This window comes from Macrobrachium rosenbergii, chromosome 17 (genome assembly GCF_040412425.1).
Source record: "Macrobrachium rosenbergii isolate ZJJX-2024 chromosome 17, ASM4041242v1, whole genome shotgun sequence".
Lineage (NCBI taxonomy): Eukaryota > Metazoa > Arthropoda > Malacostraca > Decapoda > Palaemonidae > Macrobrachium > Macrobrachium rosenbergii.
In genome coordinates, this window is record NC_089757.1 from 7,949,539 (window position 1) to 7,971,269 (window position 21,731).

Sequence of the window (21,731 nt, forward strand, 5' to 3'; positions counted from 1 at the left end):
ATTACACTATGAGTAAATATAACGGAACTACTACAATTAATATGCCCTATGACATATTTCAAGAGCCCTCTACCCAAAAAGGATCATGGGGGGGTGGGGCAGGGGGGCACAGAAAGAGGAAAAATGCTTACTGTATTTTCTTCTGATTTTTACATGAGAGTATAAGCTTTGCTCTGCTGCATCCAGTGAGCTCAAAATCAGGTTATAGCTTGTGGTGTCTGTCAATGACTAGTTGCAGTTCTTCTCAAGTCTACCTGGAAAGCAAAGAACATCCTTCAGTTTTCAATGCAAGCCTGTTCTCTAAAAATGTTGCAAATTTTTCTCTCAAAATTAACTCAATTCAAGGTACTATTAAGCTACTGTCTATGAAGATATAAAGATACTGTCTTTATCTACAAGATCAATGCTTTAAATTTTGTATATTTAGGCTATCTGTGGTATGCAAAGGTGAAAGAGACAGATATAAAGAAATATGACATGTTTATGATAAAATACAGTTTTATATATACTTACCAAGTACATAATACATAGCTATGAGCTTTCTGCCTACGACAGTCTAAAAATTCAAAATTTGCGGTAGCACTAACATTTGTTTTGGTGTGGTATGTGCCCCGCCCACTATTGGGGGCCGGGAGGAACAACTTAGCAGAGAGCTTCAATTCATTTTTGCCATGTCCATACGAGGGGAGCAGGAAGGGCTCCAATTATGTAATTACTTGGTAAGTATATATAAAACTTTATTTTATCATACAAAAGTCATTTTTACATAAGTAACTTGGTAATTACATAGCTGATTCCACATTGAAAGGAGGTGGGATCTATGGACATATTCTACACCAAAACATTAAACATGGTAATAACTATGGCATAGAACAATTGTTAGCATTGAGACAATGCTTTTTGTTTCCTTACCTACCAAGGGAGCAACTGCAGATAATTACTGCCTCTGGCCAATGCTCCCCTTGACTTGTAGTGGGTGTGGATGTATAGCCCCCCAGAGTCGTCCCCCCATAAGCGGGATCTTTGCAGCGAGGGAAGTACTGTACACCGGTGGATAGCAAAGTTAAAAAGAGATGCCCTTGCCCTAGGTGAAGACCAGAGTAAAACAGCAATGCTGTCCCCTATACCTTAATAAAAAAAGACCACCACCCTTACCACTAAAAACTGGAGGGCACTCCAAGTACTGAGTAACCCCAGGCTTCCCATGAACTCAACACCTTAAGTCAAGGCGAGGAATAGTAGAGGGACAGAAGGACCCCCTATGATTCCTCTCCCAACACCATACCAGCCAAGGATAAAGGTCCTAAGGCACTGCATTTTCATAAGTAGTTTCCATGTCCTTGAGGTAGTGAGTGGCAAAGACTGACTTGCACCTCCAAAAGGTGAATTGGAGAATACTCAACATGGACATATTGTGTTTGAAGGCCAAAGAGGTAGCAATGGCACCTTGGGCTCCCATGTTTTTGAATGATTTAAGTCTGAAAATGGTCCTGGATATTTCTAAACTATATTATAAATAGAATGTAAACCAGATCTGTATCTATTGAAGTAATTTTCAAATTTGGTGCATTTCAAATTAGTGAACTGTTTTAAGTGCCACAAATAGAATAAAAAGTGATCTTGAATGCAAAATAAGCCAGACCAGTTTTCCTGATAATTCTGGATGTGATTTAGTTAACTTGACAAGGTAAGAACATCATATTGAAATGTGAGCAAGTCCTGAAAGGACAGTTAGAAGCACCTGAGAACTTAAATTTGTTTTTGTAGTAAATGTTTGGTGGACAGTAACAGGTGATCACAGTGGTAAACAATATCCTAGCCTAAGGGTCTGATTCAAGGGGAAGGCAAGGCTGCCACCATGGAGATAAAAGGCCCTACATTTCCTTTTGTCAATGGAAGGCACCAACTCAAAGATGTAATCTGTAAGCATGCAAATATAGTTTCTTTTTGATTTATCCTCATGTCAGGTCATGTAGGGAAGAGGAGGGGGGGGGGCAGACCTGGAAGCAAAAGCCCCTTCATGCAGAACTCAGTACCGTAAGTTAGATGTACCTCTGTATTTCACTCTTCATTTTATGGCGTCACACATTATGATGGGTAGTAAGGGCCATCGATCCCCAGACATTTAACACACGAGCGATCCACCATACGGTTAGTTTACAATGCAGTACTGTAATGTATTTCACGAGTTTTTGTTCTAAACTTGAAAGTCCCAGTTCCCAAAAATGGTCCTTAATTATTACTGCTCTATTAGTATTGGAAAGGGTGTAACCTAACGAGTTAAAGATTGTAAAATTCATCAAAATAAGAAAAACATATAGAGCATTTTAAATTTCATCTTCTCTAGTGGGTTTAAACGTACTTTACAGACATCTCTTGCCTAGCCTACAACTGACACCAAACCAACTGGCTTAGCTCAAATGGTGCCAGAGCCTACCTAGCCTTACCTGCCAATGCTATACAGCTAAAGAGGATAGCTAACCATGGTTGGTCTGCTTGTAAACATAACAGCCTAAGCAAAAGAGATACAACAAATTTCAAGTCAAGCTTAATCTAAGCCTAAGAGTAGTCTACTTATACTTCATATTTTTTGATCTCTGTTGAAATGTTAAAAAAGCAACTAAAAATTTATTGCACCAAACTTCACTGACACAATTACAAAATGGAGCTAAATTGTTATTGAACAAATATCTAAGAAAACATACAAAAGCTAATGTACTTTCATTTACACAAGTATACACTGTAAGTTGAAAACATGACTCCTATGTTTTAGTGTGCATTTCTGAAGTTTCTGGCGTTTATTTCAGCAGAAAACAAGTAGTTTTAGTGATACTAGAGCCCCCTTTATTATTATGTGAAACCACAGAGGAAACTCATGTTTCTGGGCAGGGGAAACCAAAATATGTGATATGCAAGGATGTACTTCACCTCATCTAACCAAAGGCACCACATCCAAACCATGGCCTGGGGGGATGAACTGCCCTCCCATCCTGGTCCTAACCTGGGGCACTGTAAATTTCAATAAATACAGTTGAGACCTTACATATGGCATTAGGTCCTTACCTGGCTGGGGTGTGGTGAAGGGTGGGGAAGGGAGGCTTCACTTCCCTGGATTCCCCACCTAAACTAAGGCACTGGGAGCGCCTAAAAAGTTTAGTTAGCCAGGGCTGAAGCAGTAGGTTCCGACTAGGGCAACGGAAAACACACCTAACCTAAGTGCCAGGTCCTGACCTAACTAGATGTCCTAACATTGGCTGGGGGTGTGGGGGCCTTTGCCACCCTGGACCCCTGAGCATAGGGTCACAGTAGGGTCGGGTTGGAAAACGTTCAATTGTAACCAGGAAGAAGGTGTTCTGAATGGCCAACTAAACTGTAAACTACCCAGGCACTGTAAATTAAAAATAAATAGACCAGCTGCACAGGGTCTCAAACACACCTAACCTAACCTAATCTGGGGCACAGAAACACGGGGGGAGGGAGTTGTGGTTGATGTCATCCACCCGAGTACAGTTTCTCTTTGAAAACGTTCAATAACCCATTCTTTCAAATTACAAATTGCGAATACCATGAGAACATTACAATTAGACCAAGCGGACAAAAAGTTAAGTATATCTTAGTTTAACCAGACCACTGAGCTGATTAACAGCTCTCCTACGGCTGGCCCGAAGGATTAGATTTATTTTTACGTGGCTAAGAACCAATTGGTTACCTAGAAATGGGACCGACAGCTTATTGTGGAATCCGAACCACATTATTGCGAGAAATGAATGTCTATCACCAGAAACAAATTCCTTTTGTTCTTCAGTGGCTGGTCAGAGAGTCGGACTCGCGACCAACAGAGTGGTAGCCGAGAACGGAACCCGCTCACCCAGCGAGAAACTATCACATGTCTGTACAAAGGGCACAATACAAATACTCTCCCCACCCTCTACAAACACACTAAGAGGTCTTCGTTCGAATTCACCTTCACGAATATGTATTCAGTCACCTTTGAAGTAGCCTCATGCTCTTCCATTCTAGTCTACTCCTGAAATTCAACACTGAAACGGACATCGACGGCAAAATGCATTGAAAGATGTAACAGGAGGGGAAAACCTTGCAGCTGCACCATGAAACAATTGTTAGGAAAGGGTGGAAATTAAGATGGAAGAGAATATGAATGAAGGTACAGGAAAAAGACTGAAAGGTGCAGACTGCAGCCGAAGGGACGCCGCAAAGTGGCCTAAAGGGCAGCGTGTGAGGTGCACTGACGGCGATACCGTATTTCTAGCCTAAGCAAGAGCTCTGCACGGACTATTACCTTGGAAATTGATTTTTCCCCTACTACTACTGTCGCTGATGCAGGAAGTGGTGGTGTTTATTGTCGGTCAATTATTATTAACCTTACATCTCTACCCAAACTAGTTGGCGACCCTTCGGGAACGTGGGGTCTGGAAACGTTTGGAGAATGACAAGTGAGAGGACCAGTCACCGGACTGGCATGTTGTTATGGAATGAATCCACCGTTCCAAGCATGCGCAAGTCATCATATGTTTAAGACAGGGTTGGCTAAAGATGCCTGTTATAAAAGGAACTATATTATCCTAACGTACCCTAACCTAAATTAAACGCTCCTCGGTGAAGGAAACTCACTTTTTATCAAAAGCTCCCTGAGCGATAGCATTCCAGGATGGCCAGCATATAACTCCTGCAGTTAATTACAGGTTAATAACGGCCGACCGACAAAAAAATTACAGTAAATTCTTATTAAGCAATCAAAATACCATAGGAATTATCAATTTCTAAAGAAACAGCGGATGTGGAGCTCTCGCATTGCAGTATGGTGCTTCGAACATTTAAACAATGATTTACTAACAATAACATTCATAGGCTATGCTTGGAATGTGTGAACCTACAATAAAAGTATTTTAGTACTTACACAATAATTAAACCTTTGACCGTCCTTCAAATTTAGAACTGTCATCCGATACTAAAATAACACGTTTCCATTGAAAAGTAACAGCCAGTCCCCGTCGAACAAACATTACTGAAATTTTGCAATGTGGCAACAATAATGCAAGGAATTTGGATATCCCAACGGCAACAAGGAGACAAGATTATGAGCGGAAGGCGATTCCAAGCAACGCCTGAACGGGTAGGTGGTTGCTAGATAACTCAATAAGAAAACTGACAGGCATTTATTTACGTTAATACTTAGTTCTACCTACCTACTACACACATATATATATATATATATATACTTATATACATATATATATACATATATATATATATATATATATATATATATATATATATATATATATATATATATATATATATATATATATATATATATATATATATATATATATAAATATATATATATATATATATATGTCAGTTATCGGTCAAATGTTAAATACCAATATATAGAGTTAAAATTTGGAAGAAACCTTGAAAGAAGCCAGCAACAGCGTTCCTAAATGCCACTGGCCTGGTGAAACCTAGAACAAACTACTGAAACTGTAGTTAGTCAGGTTTCAACATCGGCACTCTCGACATTTACATATATAAAAAAACAGAAGGCATCGAAAATACTCCACTATCCTTAACAACAATACACCGGGAAAAAACATTCATCGATGAAATACCATTACTTCCTGATATCTCTTTAAGAAATTAGTACTCTTTTCTTTTCTTTCACACGTAACTCGACGCTTAAATCTGGTGTTGGGGTGTGGACACTGCGTAATTGAGACGCTTAAGACTCGGAAAGTACGGCATACGATCTCGCAAACACCAGGAAGTGAAATGAAACCGTCAAACATATATATAAAAAGTTTCTTTTAATCCCTTATGTTACAAAGAAGTAATTTAACAGGGGAACATTACAATATGTATACGAATCTCTCCAGCAAACATGTGTAGAAGCTGAAGAACAACATACAGTATATATAAACAATAATAATCTAGTTACTGTCGCTACATACATTCAGCGCACGAAAAAACATTACTCAAGTCCTTTGGCCATTTTTGTGTTATAGTTATTCAGGTATTAATGGTTAGGTTACAGTGCGTGTTATGTTATACAATAGCTGTAAATAAAATAGTAAATATACAGCAATTAAAATACACTGGAAATGTAATGATAGTGCGTGAAATGTGAATATGAGCAAAAATATGAACGACATGAAATATGGTTAAGTTTAATGTCTCATGAAATGATGTGGACGATGTCAGTGTTATCATCGCTAATTTTTGTAAATGACCTCAGAACGAATTGGAAAAGAACGCTCCCCCCTCCCCCACTCGCCGGCCACTCCTTTAACTTGTGAAGGGATCGGCTGATTTTGTACATTTTCTCTCGTATTTTTAACACTGAACAAAACTTAATTATACAACTGATGATTGAAGCATTGGATTGCTTCTTTTAACTGTTTAAATGAATGACTAGTAATTTTAAAAAGTTTCCCAACAAAATCAACAACTTAACAATTTGCAAACTTTGAACTAAGTCGCATGCGGACTTAACTGAATGCATAATGCATCACTTAATCATTCTTTATAAAGACAACTACGTAAATTAACTATTGCTAATATCTAACCAAGATATAAACTGTGCAATAACAGCATCAATGACGCAGACTTAACGTTGTGTTAAAGCCATGGTAAATGACTTCAGACGGACCGAAGTAAAAAATTAGTCCTACGGTAGTTGAAGCAATTAAAAAATAATATAAAATTGGCTGTGAACATGAAAATTGCCCTTTTCTTACAAATCCTTGACTAACATAATTTAAACGTAAGATAACTTTATATCCACAGCACTTAATGTCATCAACATCAAAATATTTAACTCACAGGCATATTTTTGATGCGAGAAACATACTCTTCTAAGCATATGAACCCAGAATACTGCTGTTTAGAACTTCGTTGGTTAACAGTTCAATCACGTATGAATCTCGAAGTCCTGGAATCATGGAAACCTCGAGATACTCTTAGGATCTAGTGATGGAATCGATCCAACTGAGGTAGTGGGGAACATTAGTATAAACACCAGGGACCCCTCTTCTTCCACAACCAACGCCCCAAGACACGAGTCCAGCCAGTACCATGGATCCATCCGTGCCACGACATACCAAGGGGCTGCCCCCATCACCCTGCAGAAGAAAAGATGAGAGGTGTTTTTTTTCTAGTGAATTATAGCCATAAATGCTCAAAACCCTCTAGTATTTTAAGTCATGTCTTTGAAATGACTAAATTATGACATTATTTTTTCATGAAGTTTAGTACCTATGTATTGATTAGTATGCTTGTTTGTAAAAGAATGCATATCTAGTGAAGCATATCTGGCATTCATCAAATACATGGGTCCAGATGTAATAATATGATTACTTGATATTCAAAACTCTAAGAGCAATTCCATACTGACCTCACAGGCATCCTTGCCCTCTTCGCCACCGGCGCATGTCATGCCATCATGAAGAATGAAATTTGAACCCAGCCTTGTTTGCCTGAGGGCTGATTCACACCTCGAGTGACTGACCATAGGAACGTCTACTTCCTTTAGGAGGTGCTGGAAATCGCCAGTATCTCCAAAGGCATTTTTGCCCCAGCCAGTGGCATGACACCGCTGGCCAGTGAAATCAGCAGTTCGATGAGGCAAGCAAACGGGAGCGATGTGTGGGCTGACGAGAGGATTTTGAAATTAGTAAACAAAACTGATTGTGAACCTGACAGGTACGAAATTATGGACAAGCAAAAGATAACAGTTTCGTTATAATTCATGATAATTTCAATTATTCAACTAATTCATGCTTCAGAAAAAAGACAACTTACTTCGTAGCCAGATCGACAGGGCTGAACATTCTCAGAACAGCAATGTCATTGTTGAGGTTACCGCTGTAGAATTCAGGGTGAGAGTAAACTCCTGAAACTGGAGTTTCTATGTAGCGATAAAACTCTGTTTCACTGGAAACGTCCCATTCGCCCAGTCTTACTTTCAGTTCTGATGGGGTTAGGCTGTTGAAAGAAAATATAACGTAACAACTTTACAAATCGTAACCGGTGACATATTTGGTGTAGTGTCAGGTATATTACTTCTTGATTCTCATTGTCTCAGGATTTACATGAATCATTCTTGAAAGTCACCATGTTTCATATTCATAAATCGGAGTAAGGAGTTTTTTTTTTCTTAACTTACCCGTTGATACAGTGAGCTGCAGTGAGGAGGTGACGAGTGTCAATGAGCACAGCACCACATACATAGACATTATCACCGGCTTCCTTTCGGAGGATGGCTGCTTGCCATGGGTATTCTCCAAACTCTGTGTCACCTGATTCAAAGCGGGTGTTCTTCACACGCCCTAAGAGACCGACCGAGCTTCGCCGTCCACAAGTACTGATAGCTCTTTCAGATCTGAAGACAGGCGATCGGCAACATACATGGTTGGATGCACAGCCACTTACTCCTGGGGAGTATCCACTGAAGCGGAATTGACGCTGAAAGAGACAATTATGCATACGGTAAGGTTAAGCTTTGATTGAAACTTTCACCATAAATTTATCAAGTGTTTATGGAAAAGTTAGACTAGTTTCTTCAATGTTCGTTATTGGATCTAATGAACAAATGTCTCATGATCTGCTTATGTATTGTGACTAAATGTAGAAAACCCAGAACTCCAAACTTACTCCTTGTCTGCTTGTGGGCTGCACAACTGGCTGTACATTAGTATTACTACCAAATGAGAAGGTATCTCTCTTGCTTCTGCCTGCCTCTTTGGCGTCTTCCTGAGTAGATTTGATTTCAGAGGCTGAAAATGAGAGGTCATCCTTGCTAGAGGTTGAAGCAGTATCATTCTCATCGGAAGCAGTTGAGCGAATATCGGTCTTTTTGCTTCTTGCATCAAGAAGTGGGAACAGGTTATTAGATCTTCCAACAATGTCAACAGAAGAACAGTATCTTCGTTCTACACACTGACAGTCTTCGAGATAGGCAGGAAGGCTATTCTTTTCAGTTAAGAAATTTTCCCGTGGAGGAATCGCTGGCAATGCACTACCCACTTTTTTGACGGAGTTACCAAAATTACTGAAATGGCTGGAAGTCGAGCTATGGCTGTTGTCTTTACCGAAGGCAAAACCACCACCAGAGCCGTAACCACCACCACCACCAGAGCCGTAACCATCATAAGAATGATGATGGGTATGAACATGTTGTATATGCGCTCCTCCATAAGTAGATTTGGGAGGGGTGTATGAGTGTGGTGCGGCATAAGAAGATACTGGTGGCTGATAGACAGGAGCTCCGTATGATGGCGCTGGGGCTCCATATCCAGTTACAGGGGGATGGTAGACAGGTGCAGGTGGATGGTAGGCAGGTGGGCTGAAGTGGCCTTTATCATGGAAGCCCTTTTTATGGCCTTTATCGATAGGTACAGCTGCAATTGGACCACCGACAGGTACCACTTGAACAGGCTGAACATATGACACATCATATGCACTAATGCCACTGTGAAAATGACCTTTATCATAGCCTTTCTTGCACTGTAAGAGGGAAAACAACAAATTAAAGCTCAGATCTTCAAACGAAAAGAATCATTCATTTTTGATGAAGTGGGTATTCCATATATTACACGACAGAAGAGACTTATTAGAAAATACTTACATCATATCCAATACCATATTCACAGAATTTCTCTTTAAGTCCAAGGAAACGGGCTTCTGCTTGTCCATCTCCGCGAGGCTTGTCGACCCTACTGTCGCCTTTCAGCTGGTTTCCAACAGGATGAGGTGCTACTGAGCCTACGGCCTGCGCTGTCTGGAGTGTGTGAGTAGCTGCGATAGGCTGCGGTGCTGGAGCAGGTGCGAATGTGTGAACTTCAGCGGGAGGGAACGTCTCGCTTATGGCAGGGACGAATGCTTGACTTGTAGTAGGAGAAAATGTTTGTCCCTGGGTAAATGTTTGACCTTGAGAGAATGTTGGACCTTGAGAAAGTGCTTGTCCTTGGGAAAATGTTTGACCTTGAGAAAATGTTTGTCCTTGGGAAAATGTTGGACTTTGAGAGAATGTTGGACTTTGAGAGAATGTTTCCCCTTGAGAGAATGTTGGACTTTGAGAGAATGTTGGACTCTGAGAGAATGTTGGACTTTGAGAGAACGGTTTACCAGAGGCAGCAGAAAATGATTGGCTTGAAGAAGGCTTTACTTGTACTAGCCGGGGCACTCTCACCGTCTCAGTGGCAGGGGCCCTTTGAAGAGAGTGCTGCACAGGTTCTAGTTGGACAGAAGTCGATGGTTGACCAGGCTTTGCAGTTGGGAAAGTAAGGGATCTCCCAGAAGAGCCAGCCGAGGATGAAGATTCCTTGCTGTCATTTGGACCCCAAGACCAGTCATCTCTTGCGTGAATACTGGCTGCTAGAGCCAGTACTAGTAGTAACAAGGGCTGCATAGCTCTGTAATGGAGAGAAGAGTGAAAGGGAAACAAATTAGAAATATAATTGTTTCGTTTTCTTATGATTTCATATGTTTTTTTGGTACCGCAGAACAAACTTGTGAGAGGGTGTTTTCAAGTTAGTAAGAAGGATGAACAGGTCAAGATTAATTAGGAATAGCTTGTGATGACCGAAAGTTCAACAAACAAAGCCATTATTTTCTTACTCCTGTGGATTTAATAACAAAGCGAGAAAGGGGTATCTTGGGTCTTTCGCTAGTCCATCTTATCGTACAAATTAAATATAAGCTTTTCAATATTCAGCAATGAGGAAACGATTGTAATCAGACAATTCTAAAGCTACTGACAATGAACATGCAACTGGAAAATTGATTTGAAAATTTTCATTATACCTGAGTTCTCGGGAAACTAAAATTAGAAACTCTTCAGAAAAAGCTTCAATGGTCCTAAAAGCTTGATGTCGATTGCCGTTTGAATACAGTATCAGCACAGTTTTACCTCTCGAAGTTTTTTGGAGAGAGAGAGAGAGAGAGAGAGAGAGAGAGAGAGAGAGAGAGAGAGAGAGTATAAAAGAAAAATGGGGGCGAAATCCACTTGGTATTATGTGGACTGTCAGGTCGTTGTCTGCATTTCGTACCTGACGTTCATCCACAAAAACTTACATAAATAAAAAAACCAGTCACCAAAAAACGGATTGTACATCACTAACAGACAATTAAAGAGAAAAGTAAAATAATACATGGAACAGATAATTAGGATATACCGATATGGCTGCAAGATTTTTTACACTAATAGTTATGGTAGCTTTTGACAAGAAAAATTCTCTAGATGCCAAGCAAATTTTTTTATAGTAAATCTATCAGAGGAACAGTATAATTAAAACTAAAGTTAAAAGAAGACACAACGGTCAATCTACCAGTTCTGTTCAGAAACCGTGGCCACTTACTTGAATGTAAACAGCAGAAAAGGGAAAATAATAATCTAAAAGGCGAAAGACCAAAGAAAAATATTACTGAGATGACGTTCGTATTACTTTCTGCGAGGCACATCACAGTTCCCTTTCTCTTGCTGGAGCGCCCACTTGGAGACGGGTCTGTTTCCTTACTTGGGAACCTTTTCCCTTTCTCTTAAACGATCCCCTCCCAGGTAACCCCTCCCCCCACTGTTCCAAGAGGGGCTCCCCAACCCACGCCTCCTAAATAAGGTGCCTCCTGAAGGCTGGAGACAGTGGGAGTCTGGACAGTCATCGATGTCTATTTTGTTTCGTCCGTTTGTGTACGTTTATTTTCATACTTATTTCTATCCGTATTCTGCGTTTTATTCTACAGCATCGCACTTCCTCGTTTTCAGAGTGTTGAATTTTGAAAGCATATTTGCGCCATTTATACACTGGAATCATAAAGTGCTTTGATCTATCAAGAAATCGGGCAATGTTGAAGGGTTCAGCAAATAGTAAACATTTAAGACTGGAAAAATAATACAAGTGGTTAAAAGAAATCAAGTCAGTAATTTAAATTGGGAAAGTGTTTTTATGTTTTTATTAAAAATTTTTTTTGGCGTGTCTTCAGATTCCTGGAGGGCAAGCTGAACGTAATGGACGTGAGCTTCACGTGGAGTATCACCGTTAGATAACTCAACATTGTATAATGACTGCGTCACTTTTCTCAGCCCGAGGCTCTCGAGAAACAGGTTCCTGTGGCATACCTTGTTTGATGACTCAAAGAAATGAAAGCAAGAACAGACAAAAAGAGAAAAGTTCAAGCAAAGAATGCTGCGAAGTGGCCGACCGATTCCTGTGAATGTAAACACGTTTGGTGCCAAAAGAGACGTGAAGAGAATGCCGGATTGTGTTGACAGGTCAACGACAACATATGACGTAAAAAACTGGGACGAAGAAAGGGATGGTGGGCTTTGGGTATATGGTAAAACAGTAAAAACAACAGCGGGAACTATAAGAGGGTTTAGAGCTGTTGTACAAACAATTTCACAGCAAACACCATAACTAGCAGCGCAAACACACCTTGCCGACACGCACAAAAAATGGGAGGAATTACGTTGAGTACCTGACGGATAACGAGAGCAACAACAACAATGTGATCATCAGTTCTTAGCTAGTGTTTTGGGATAGGTCGCTGACCTTATGCCTTTCACCACGGCTACGACCCTCTTCTGTTAACTAGCTACCGAGTACACAATTCACTGTCTTTGTCAACAACGTAAAATTAGTTTTAATGGAAAGGCTCTAATCGCTGCCTTGATTATACATGAAGAAGCTAATGAAGGGCTAGGGGGAAACAATCAAGATGTGATGCACCGCAACTGTGGTTTGTCACGTAGGCAACTGTTCAATAAAATTAGCAATATTAAAACTGTGGATTGGGTAACGTTCTATCTCTATAATATTATACACTCATTGTTGGTTATAAATGTTCGACTTCTTCAAGAAACAGCTTGAACTACCGTGAGTCAGATATCATTCAGCTTTTGTATAGTATAATATAATTATCAACTGTTTCCAAATGAAGTTTACAGGAATGATCGGAAGCTTCTATCTGGACATACATGTGGTAAATTTACCAATCAGAAGAGATGGCTTATATTCTAACCTAAAAACTAGACACTTGAAACACCATCTCTAATTAGGTACGGTCTTTTCCCAGTTCACCAGAACCAGTGAGGGGTTAGTAGAATGTCTCCACAATTATCACAGTCATCACCGCACCACCACCACATTGCAAGCATTTCTCTGTTAATAAAGAAAAAACGTTATCCTTTGTGTCGTTTTCAGCATCGGCGTCAATCTGGTTCGTCTTCATCGTCAGCAAGTGCACGTCACCATGGGTCAGTTAGAAAAACGTTGCTGGCAACGTCGTCGGGATCAGCAGCAGATCGAAGATTTCCTGCAGTCAGACTCGTCAAAAAGAAGATTAATAAAGGCATCAATTGCAAGTGTAGGGATTAATGAAAATAATGCTTCCGGCAGTTAATTTGATCTGAGCTAGCAGTTCACTGCTGCTTCAGGGAGATCGTTGTTGTTAAGCGTTTTAAGTGTTCAATGTTATGTAACGCACACACAAAAACACATAATATATATATATATATATATATATATATATATATATATATATATATATATATATATATATATATATATGTATGTATGCATGTATGTATGTGCAAATAAGTACATATATATGTATATAATATATACTGTATATATATATATATATATATATATATATATATATATATATATATATATATATATATATATGTGTGTGTGTGTGTGTGTGTGTGTGTGTGTGTGTGTGTGTGTGTGTAAGTGCATTTGAGTATACATGTATACAAATGCATTATACATATACTGTATATATATATATATACTGTATATACATATATATATATATATATATATATATATATATATATATATATATATATATATATATATATATATATATTAGTATATATTAGTATATATGTGTATATGTGTGTGTGTGTGTGTGCATGCAATCACGCAGTAAGAGAGAATTTCCCCAACTTATGCAAGAGCGTAAAAAGCTCCTTTCCACTTTCGCTTTCGTCTCCTGTCGCCAAGCGGTTTGATATCTGATCCGTCTTCACAGACAACCGGAGGTTAAGAATAATGGCTTTCGACACGACAGTGAAGGGCAAGTTATATTCTCTTATCAAGTGGAAAGTACAGGAAGTGTATAAAGTCATTTGGGAAGCTATTGGCAGTCTGGAATGACGATGAATAAACAGTGTCTGGTTACCATAAACCATTTTCGTAAAAATGAATTGCATTGTTAAATATCACTGTTCTGTTAAAATCACGATTCTTCTTCGATAATTTATTGCTTACAAAGGATTGGCTGGAGGTACGTGACTCAAGCTCAATTAACTGTCGCATTCGTGCAGGTAATAAGGCCCTAAGTATATAAATCATGAATCCAAAAGAAGCAGTAATATCAATTTAATGTTACTGAAGAAATATGCGAATCAGCAGAGTACAAAGAATGATGATCATATGATATGCAGGAATCGAACACTACAAAAGAGCTTCCGTGAAGTCTTCGAGTCTAGAAATTAACGAACGAATTCACTGAGGTTATCACTGAGACATTTAAATCAACACGGTGTTCTAACTCCTTGGTCATACCTGTCAGAGCACTTCAGGTGTGATGGTGAAGGAGGCGCGATGCCCAACGACCACGAGAGAAGAAGGTCAACTGCAGACCGGCTGCCTGAGTGTCACTTCATCGACTCGCAGTCCCGCCTATGGAAGGGGTTTCGGGAGACTGTGGGCGTGAGAGCTCCTCCTTCAGCTGCCTACGCCCATGAATTTTCACTTTCTTATTGAGGTTTCAAAATACAGATGATAATGTCATGAGCCAATGGACTCCTAGCTATGGCCTGGGCATTCTTTTGTTTTTGTTTTTATTTTTGTAAGTATGATGGCACAGATTTTTTAGAAAGAGGATTGGAAAGCACTAAGCGTGTAGGCTAGGTTTCTGGATAACAGCAGATATCCCTCACATGTTTATGTATGTACTTTCAGTTTCATTTATTAATTTCTTGAATAGTTTTTAGGTAGATAGGTGTAATCATAATATGATGGCGCTGTAATAACTCAGAACAGTTCCCGGATACATTAAAATAAATGAAATAGAAGTTTTGTCACCTCGTCTGCCTTTGCCCTTTTATTCTTTTTCCAAAAAAATTAGAATCACTCTGAGGCTGTGGTATGTACGGAACTTCAGGTAACGATATGAAATAATCAATAAAAAAGCAAGAAACAATGAACTCTTTTATACGTAACTTCAGAATTTTGGACATGGAAAATAATAGTAGCAGAGCAACAGCAACTGTAGCTCAAAAAGATCTGTTGCAAATTAATCATCATTGATACAAACACACACATATTACATATATATATATATATATATATATATATATATATATATATATATATATATATATATATATATATATATATATATATATATATATATATATATATATATATAGAAAAATGAGAGAGAGAGAGAGAGAGAGAGAGAGAGAGAGAGAGAGAGAGAGAGAGAGAGAGAGAGAGAGAGAGAAATATTTTGTAACTGGTGTTATGTTTCAATGGATGTATCCCCTCCGATGACAATGGTTCTCTATTTGAGAATTTTCTGCATAAAAGTTTGAGGACCTCCATTACCATATAAACGTCTTGCGTGTAGCTAAATCATCAGAATATGTGCAGGAGGTGTTGTCAAAGGTCTTGAATATCATGCAAGCACAAGAGGACTCCCAAGTTACAGGTGAGAAGTGAAGTGTGCTGAGGGAGGTCAACGTGCTTCGGATGTACCCTCTGTGAAAGTGTTTGAGATGTTAATGGTGTGGAAGCTTTCTTCGCAAGGTAATCATTATTAATAAACCACATAATGTATGTACATAGTCAACCAACGTGTTTTTACCTGGGATAAATCTGTCTTATTTTGTTTGCTTAAGAATTCCGTAACACATTTTGCAGATTATTAACGAAAGGGACTCTTCATGAAAAAGATTTAATCATTAATTCAAAGTACAAAAATAATTTTGAAATACTTAGTTCATGACATAATTATAATTACTATTTCGCAAGCTATCTCCAAAACCCTTTATTTTTCTTTTACAATTTCTTCCAAAGAAAAACGCCAAAGGCATCGAACTCCTAACCGATTATCCTCAATCACTCTTATTTCTGGGACTCGACCTTTCCTTCATCTCTCCTTGACTTTCACGCTGGTTTCACTCCAGAAAAGGCAAAAGCGTGGGCAGACGAGCTCGTTCTAAAAGTGGCACGGTTCTGGCACTAGCTGCGGCTTACTTTCGCTCAAAACAAAAGAAAAAATTGAGAGAGAGAGAGAGAGAGAGAGAGAGAGAGAGAGAGAGAGAGAGAGAGAAAGGAGGAAAAAATATTCCACGTCTATTCGTCTTCACAAGAGATAATCGGAGTCAAGTAGCTGGCAGGTCTGCACATATTGTCGGGACCAAGGCTTCAGAGTATCAAGAGTATAATAATAATAATAATAATAATAATAATAATAATAATAATAATAATAATAATAATAATAATAATATCATCAGCAAAAGTCATGCAATGTTCCAGCGTTCCACGAAAGGCTGAGCGATAAATAATACGTACAATTGCTAAACGACCCGCGAATTATAGGATATTCCGCCAACAACCAACTTCTATTGCAAGAGTCACCTAGCATTTGCAGCTGTTGCAACCACTGCCTAGCACGTGCACCTGATGCAACAAAAGATCTAGTTCTTGCTCTGTCGTTATAATGCATATGGCAAAAGGTGGATTACGAAATACGAGTAAATAATTTTCATTGGTTGCATAAAAGGATCCGCAGTTTTTGTTTCCACTTTAAAATGTAAACTCCTTCTATCATAAAACCGGGATGCCTTTGTAATTATTTTTTCATATGAAGTAGTTTGCCTGAAAATGCCTTAATGGCCAAAGATCTTTCACTAAGCTGTTTCACCTACATTGTGGCCATATCCTCTGTTTACATTTAATATCACGTTGTTATTGACATGATGGAACACAGACATATATATATGCGTGTGTGTGTGTGTATGTATACACGAGTACATATATTATATATATATATATATATATATATATATATATATATATATATATATATATATATATATATATATATATATATATACACATACACACACATGAGAGAACACACACACACACACACACACACACACACACACACACACACACACACACACATATATATATATATATATATATATATATATATATATATATATATATATATATTTAATTTAACTGCTTTGAGTACTTGGACATTTATTTTTCTCTCTTGAAACGGTCTTTGAAAAAGACAATTGGAATCTTTTAATTCATTCTTATTTTTACGTATATGTATACATAAGTGCATACATACTTACGCGAACACACTTACGCACATATATGTATGTAAAGGCACATATATATACACATATATTTATATACTATATGTATATATTTATTTATTTATACATACGCATGCATGCAGACACACACATATATATTATAGTATATAAATATATGCGTGTATGTATGTACATATACACACATATGTATGCGTCAGTGTGTTCGTGTAAGTATGTATGCACGTATGTATTCATATACGCAAAAATAAGAATGCGTTAAAAGATTCCAACAGTCTTTCTCAAAGTCCGTTTCACGAGAGAAAAATAAATATCCAAGTTGCTCAGAGCAGTTGAATACAACGGACGAAGATTGCTGTAATGGTCTCTAGCCTGTCATTACTTTTGTCTCCTGAAACGTCCTAAGAATGAAAGGTACTTTCAATCATTGTAGAATGAAGATCATTGACGAAGAAGTAAAATGGGAAAACTTCCGTTCAAACTTCCATTTGATGAATTAGACTCGAAGTTGAATGTTATCCCAAATTATTGTGTTAGAAGGGAAAGCGACGCCAAGGAAGCCGCTGGGTTTGGGGGATGGGGAGACGCTTTGTTTCTTACAACAATAAATAGATATGTATAATTCAGTGTGCGTTAGGCGTTCTATTATTCACCTTTCCCTCTCCCCTCTTTTAATAATAACCAATTACATCTCGTAAATGGAAATGGATCATTAACCCTAACTTCCTTGATGCGACGTTTTTAAACATTACAACATCCGTGTATTGGGGATCTATAGCAGTTTCATACATTGCATACATATATACAGTATGCACGTGTATGTTATGTAAATATCCATCCACTCAATCACCTCGTCCACTTGAGGATGCTTCGATACCGCATTCGTGGCTCTTACACATGCACACTATGAACACTATAAATTTAATACACACAAATACACAGAAACAACCAAATATTGGAACGTAGCAGAATAGGTTTTACCTGACAGTTATCAATTTTCGAATAATCATGATCAAACAAGAAAATGTTTATAAGGAACTATCCCAATACACGCCAGTAAATACTTGATAGCCTGGATGGAGAAACAAGATGATTTCGATTCTCCTGCAGATAGTGATCTACTTCAATAGCCACCATATTGCTTGATTAACAACTTGCATGTGACTTAGCGTGACTTGAATGGTTTAGTGCCAGGGAATTCTCCTGTAACGTAGCAGGAGAAGGATGATTCTTTTTCCAATATAAAGTTATAATGGTTATTGGATTTTTTGGAACTAGGTTTAAGGTTTAATATTGTATCCCATTTCGTTTTATTATATTTTGAATTATTGTCAGGAAGTTCTTTCCTTATATTTGTCTTGTCTTGTTAAACTATCCAGATCTGGCAAACATTTTCAATTTTCATTCTTCAAAACTGATGGAAATATTTCTTCCATGAACCTAGCATTTTGTTCATTTTCCGCTAGCAGCCAAAACAATAGTTTGTCTGGAAAGAACAGTTTTTAAGATACTTGGAAAGAAAGTTAATTCCTCATTAAAATTTAAACCAATTAGAGGTATGAGAGAAGATGGGAGGAGAGTTGAGATAGTGTTGAGTTTAAAACTAAAAAAACAAGAACTATAAAAATTGATACCTTAACCTGTAAAAGTCTTTTTCTAAAAACCCCAGTGTCACAACTTTGTTCATTCCTGGACACCAAAATTTTAGTTCCAAAAATCCATTAACGATCGGATCCCTGTTCAGAATGAAAGACCGCCTTAGTCCTCTTCTAAAATCTAATGTTATTTATAATATACGTATATATGAGATGTGATCACGGGACTTATGTGGGTTATATATAAGAGGCTACTCAAGGTGATATATGTTAACGTGTTTAAAAATGAAATTAAACTCAGGGGCGTAAGTTTTAGAACGGGCAGTAGATTATCAAACTATTGATCAGTCAAATATTATTGAACCATTCTAAAATAGGTCATGCAAACAAACATTGAAGATAAGGACTTTGCAATTATAGGTGATAAGATACATAATGGAAAACGACAACAATCTGGGAGTCCCTTATGATAAAAAGATAGTTCCGTCTTTAAATATGCAATCCTCCTCTGTACAGTTGTTTGTTTGAAGAAAAGGTTTGCGTTGTTTGTTTTACCGAAATCTCAGTCACTATGTATTTATTTGCGAGGATAATATACAGAATAGCCATAAATTTTTAGTGTTTTAAATGTTTTAAATATTTTTAAATATTTTTTACTGTTTTAGAATCTTATAGATATTTTATACAAATATTTTTAATGTTTAGTATGATAATTTCCTGTTTTGAAAGATGTTAATGCAAATCTGGAAATTCAGTGCCTGATTTCTACATGGTTTCTGATGTTCATTAAATTTGATTAAATATTGCTTGATTAAATTTTAATGGATTATGCAGTATTGTGTTTTAAGTTCGGTAGCACCTTCGCTATCTTTATTATAGACGTTGAGGATGACAAGAGGAGGTTATGAATCAGATAAAAACGTTGGCAAAATAAATGTACCATGAGTACGACGCTTGTTGTTACATTTTTCCTTATGCATCTATCTTTAAATGTATGAGATGTACCTAGAGTATATGCATACATATATATATATATATATATATATATATATATATATATATATATATATATATATATATATATATATATATATATATACACATGTACTTAGAGTGGACTTGATATATGTGAGTTAAGCAAGTCACTACGAATCAACACAAAATGACAGTACTATAGAATTTCGTCATCAACCTCATAAAATAAAGAAAAATAATGAAGAATTGTGGAGAAAGAGAAGGAGAGTTGTCTGTAATCTCACAGAATCGGGCAAGGCGCCAACTTTTACTTTCACTGGCTCATGGCAGAGTTGCCAACGTTTCATTAATCTTTTTATTCTCTTTTCTTGGATTTCCTAAATGTTCTTAAATAACATCACCAATGTTAACAGATAAAGAATTCCACTGCAGATAAAAAAAGTATAAACTAAATACTTTTCTGTTTGAGGCTTAATATTGAAAAACTAAGATAAGTTAATCATAGTAACATGACGGTCGTCTCTCTTCCTCGCCAATAAACAGTTTTTTTAGGGTCTTCATTCTTTTTATAACGGAAGCTACTGTCAGTTACTAGAACGAACTTACGTCATCTTCAAGGTTGTACTTTCTTCTCTCTCTCTCTCTCTCTCTCTATATATATATATATATATATATATATATATATATATATATATATATATATATATATATATATATGAAAATTTTATCACACCGTGATTTATATACAATCATGAAGCTACAAATGTCGCTTAATATCGAAATTCATACTCGGTATATCTCCGTTGGAGAATTGTCGCCGAAGGGGAATTTATATAATGATAAATTCCCCTTCACGACAATTCTCCAACGGAGATATACCGAGGTAGCGTGAATTTCGATATTAAGCGACATATATATCATGATTATATATATATATATATATATATATATATATATATATATATATATATATATATATATATATATATATATATATATATATATATATGTATGTATGTATGTATACATGCATATAACTACATTATATATATATATACACAATATATATATATATATATATATATATATATATATATATATATATATATATATATATATATATTCATTCACTTGTTGTGAAGATACTGAGTTTATTTTAAGGGCCACAAAACTACGCATAAAGACATTTATATTTTCATTCTTCAGTAGCATTAATTTTATCAGATGCACATCCTGTAAAATTTGTCCTTGTGAAATATCATTCGACTCTCTCTCTTGCAATTCTGCGTATCGAAAGGATCAATTATGACGTCACATCTTTGTTTTTCCTTTGTGCGGCGTTATCCTGCTTTCACTATTGGACACGCTCGCATCAAGATAATTAGGGAAAATGAAGGTTACACGTTCTCTCTCTCTCTCTCTCTCTCTCTCTCTCTCTCTCTCTCTCTCTCTCTCTCCGTAAAACGTAAACGGGTCAGATACTTAGGAAAATGAGGAAAATGTTCACTGAACTTTTCAGAAACGATACTGTACATACTATCACGACAGAGAGAGAGAGAGAGAGAGAGAGAGAGAGAGAGAGAGAGAGAGAGAGATGCAATTATATTAGAATAAATAAATGTATAAGTAATTCCTTCCCTGATGACTACAATCACCAAAGATGATTGCCTCTTTCAAATAATCATCACAGATACCTCTCAATACCATTTCTTTCATTCTTGTTCAGGCGTGAAGATGAGGATGACTGATGATGGTGATGGTGATGATTA

The 21,731-nt window shown here is 37.2% G+C and overlaps 2 protein-coding genes across 7 annotated transcripts in view; both read right to left on the reverse strand.

The window, feature by feature from the left end:
* The window catches only part of LOC136847700 (glutamate receptor ionotropic, delta-1-like), a 29,476-nt gene extending 24,336 nt beyond the window's left edge, over positions 1 to 5,140 (reverse strand). For 2 of the 3 annotated variants that reach the window (XM_067119547.1, XM_067119545.1), the window contains exons 1-2: positions 4,301 to 4,475; positions 132 to 254 (exon numbers count right to left, since the gene is read on the reverse strand). The gene's annotated coding sequence lies outside the window, so the exon portion shown is untranslated. Of the gene's footprint in view, positions 1 to 131; positions 255 to 4,300; positions 4,476 to 4,918 lie in introns of those variants that run through there. The other variant, XM_067119548.1, reaches the window with a different exon arrangement.
* Positions 5,141 to 5,809: 669 nt separating this feature from the next.
* Positions 5,810 to 21,731, reverse strand: part of LOC136847703 (uncharacterized) — a 423,779-nt gene continuing 407,857 nt past the window's right edge. For 3 of the 4 annotated variants that reach the window (XM_067119553.1, XM_067119554.1, XM_067119551.1), the window contains 6 exons: positions 9,647 to 10,433; positions 8,674 to 9,525; positions 8,186 to 8,484; positions 7,822 to 8,004; positions 7,415 to 7,670; positions 5,810 to 7,142 (listed from right to left, as the gene is read on the reverse strand). In XM_067119553.1, the coding sequence (XP_066975654.1) occupies positions 6,981 to 7,142; positions 7,415 to 7,670; positions 7,822 to 8,004; positions 8,186 to 8,484; positions 8,674 to 9,525; positions 9,647 to 10,429 (2,535 nt within the window). In that variant the 5' untranslated portion in view covers positions 10,430 to 10,433 and the 3' untranslated portion in view covers positions 5,810 to 6,980. Of the gene's footprint in view, positions 7,143 to 7,414; positions 7,671 to 7,821; positions 8,005 to 8,185; positions 8,485 to 8,673; positions 9,526 to 9,646; positions 10,434 to 14,594; positions 14,748 to 21,731 lie in introns of those variants that run through there. The other variant, XM_067119552.1, reaches the window with a different exon arrangement.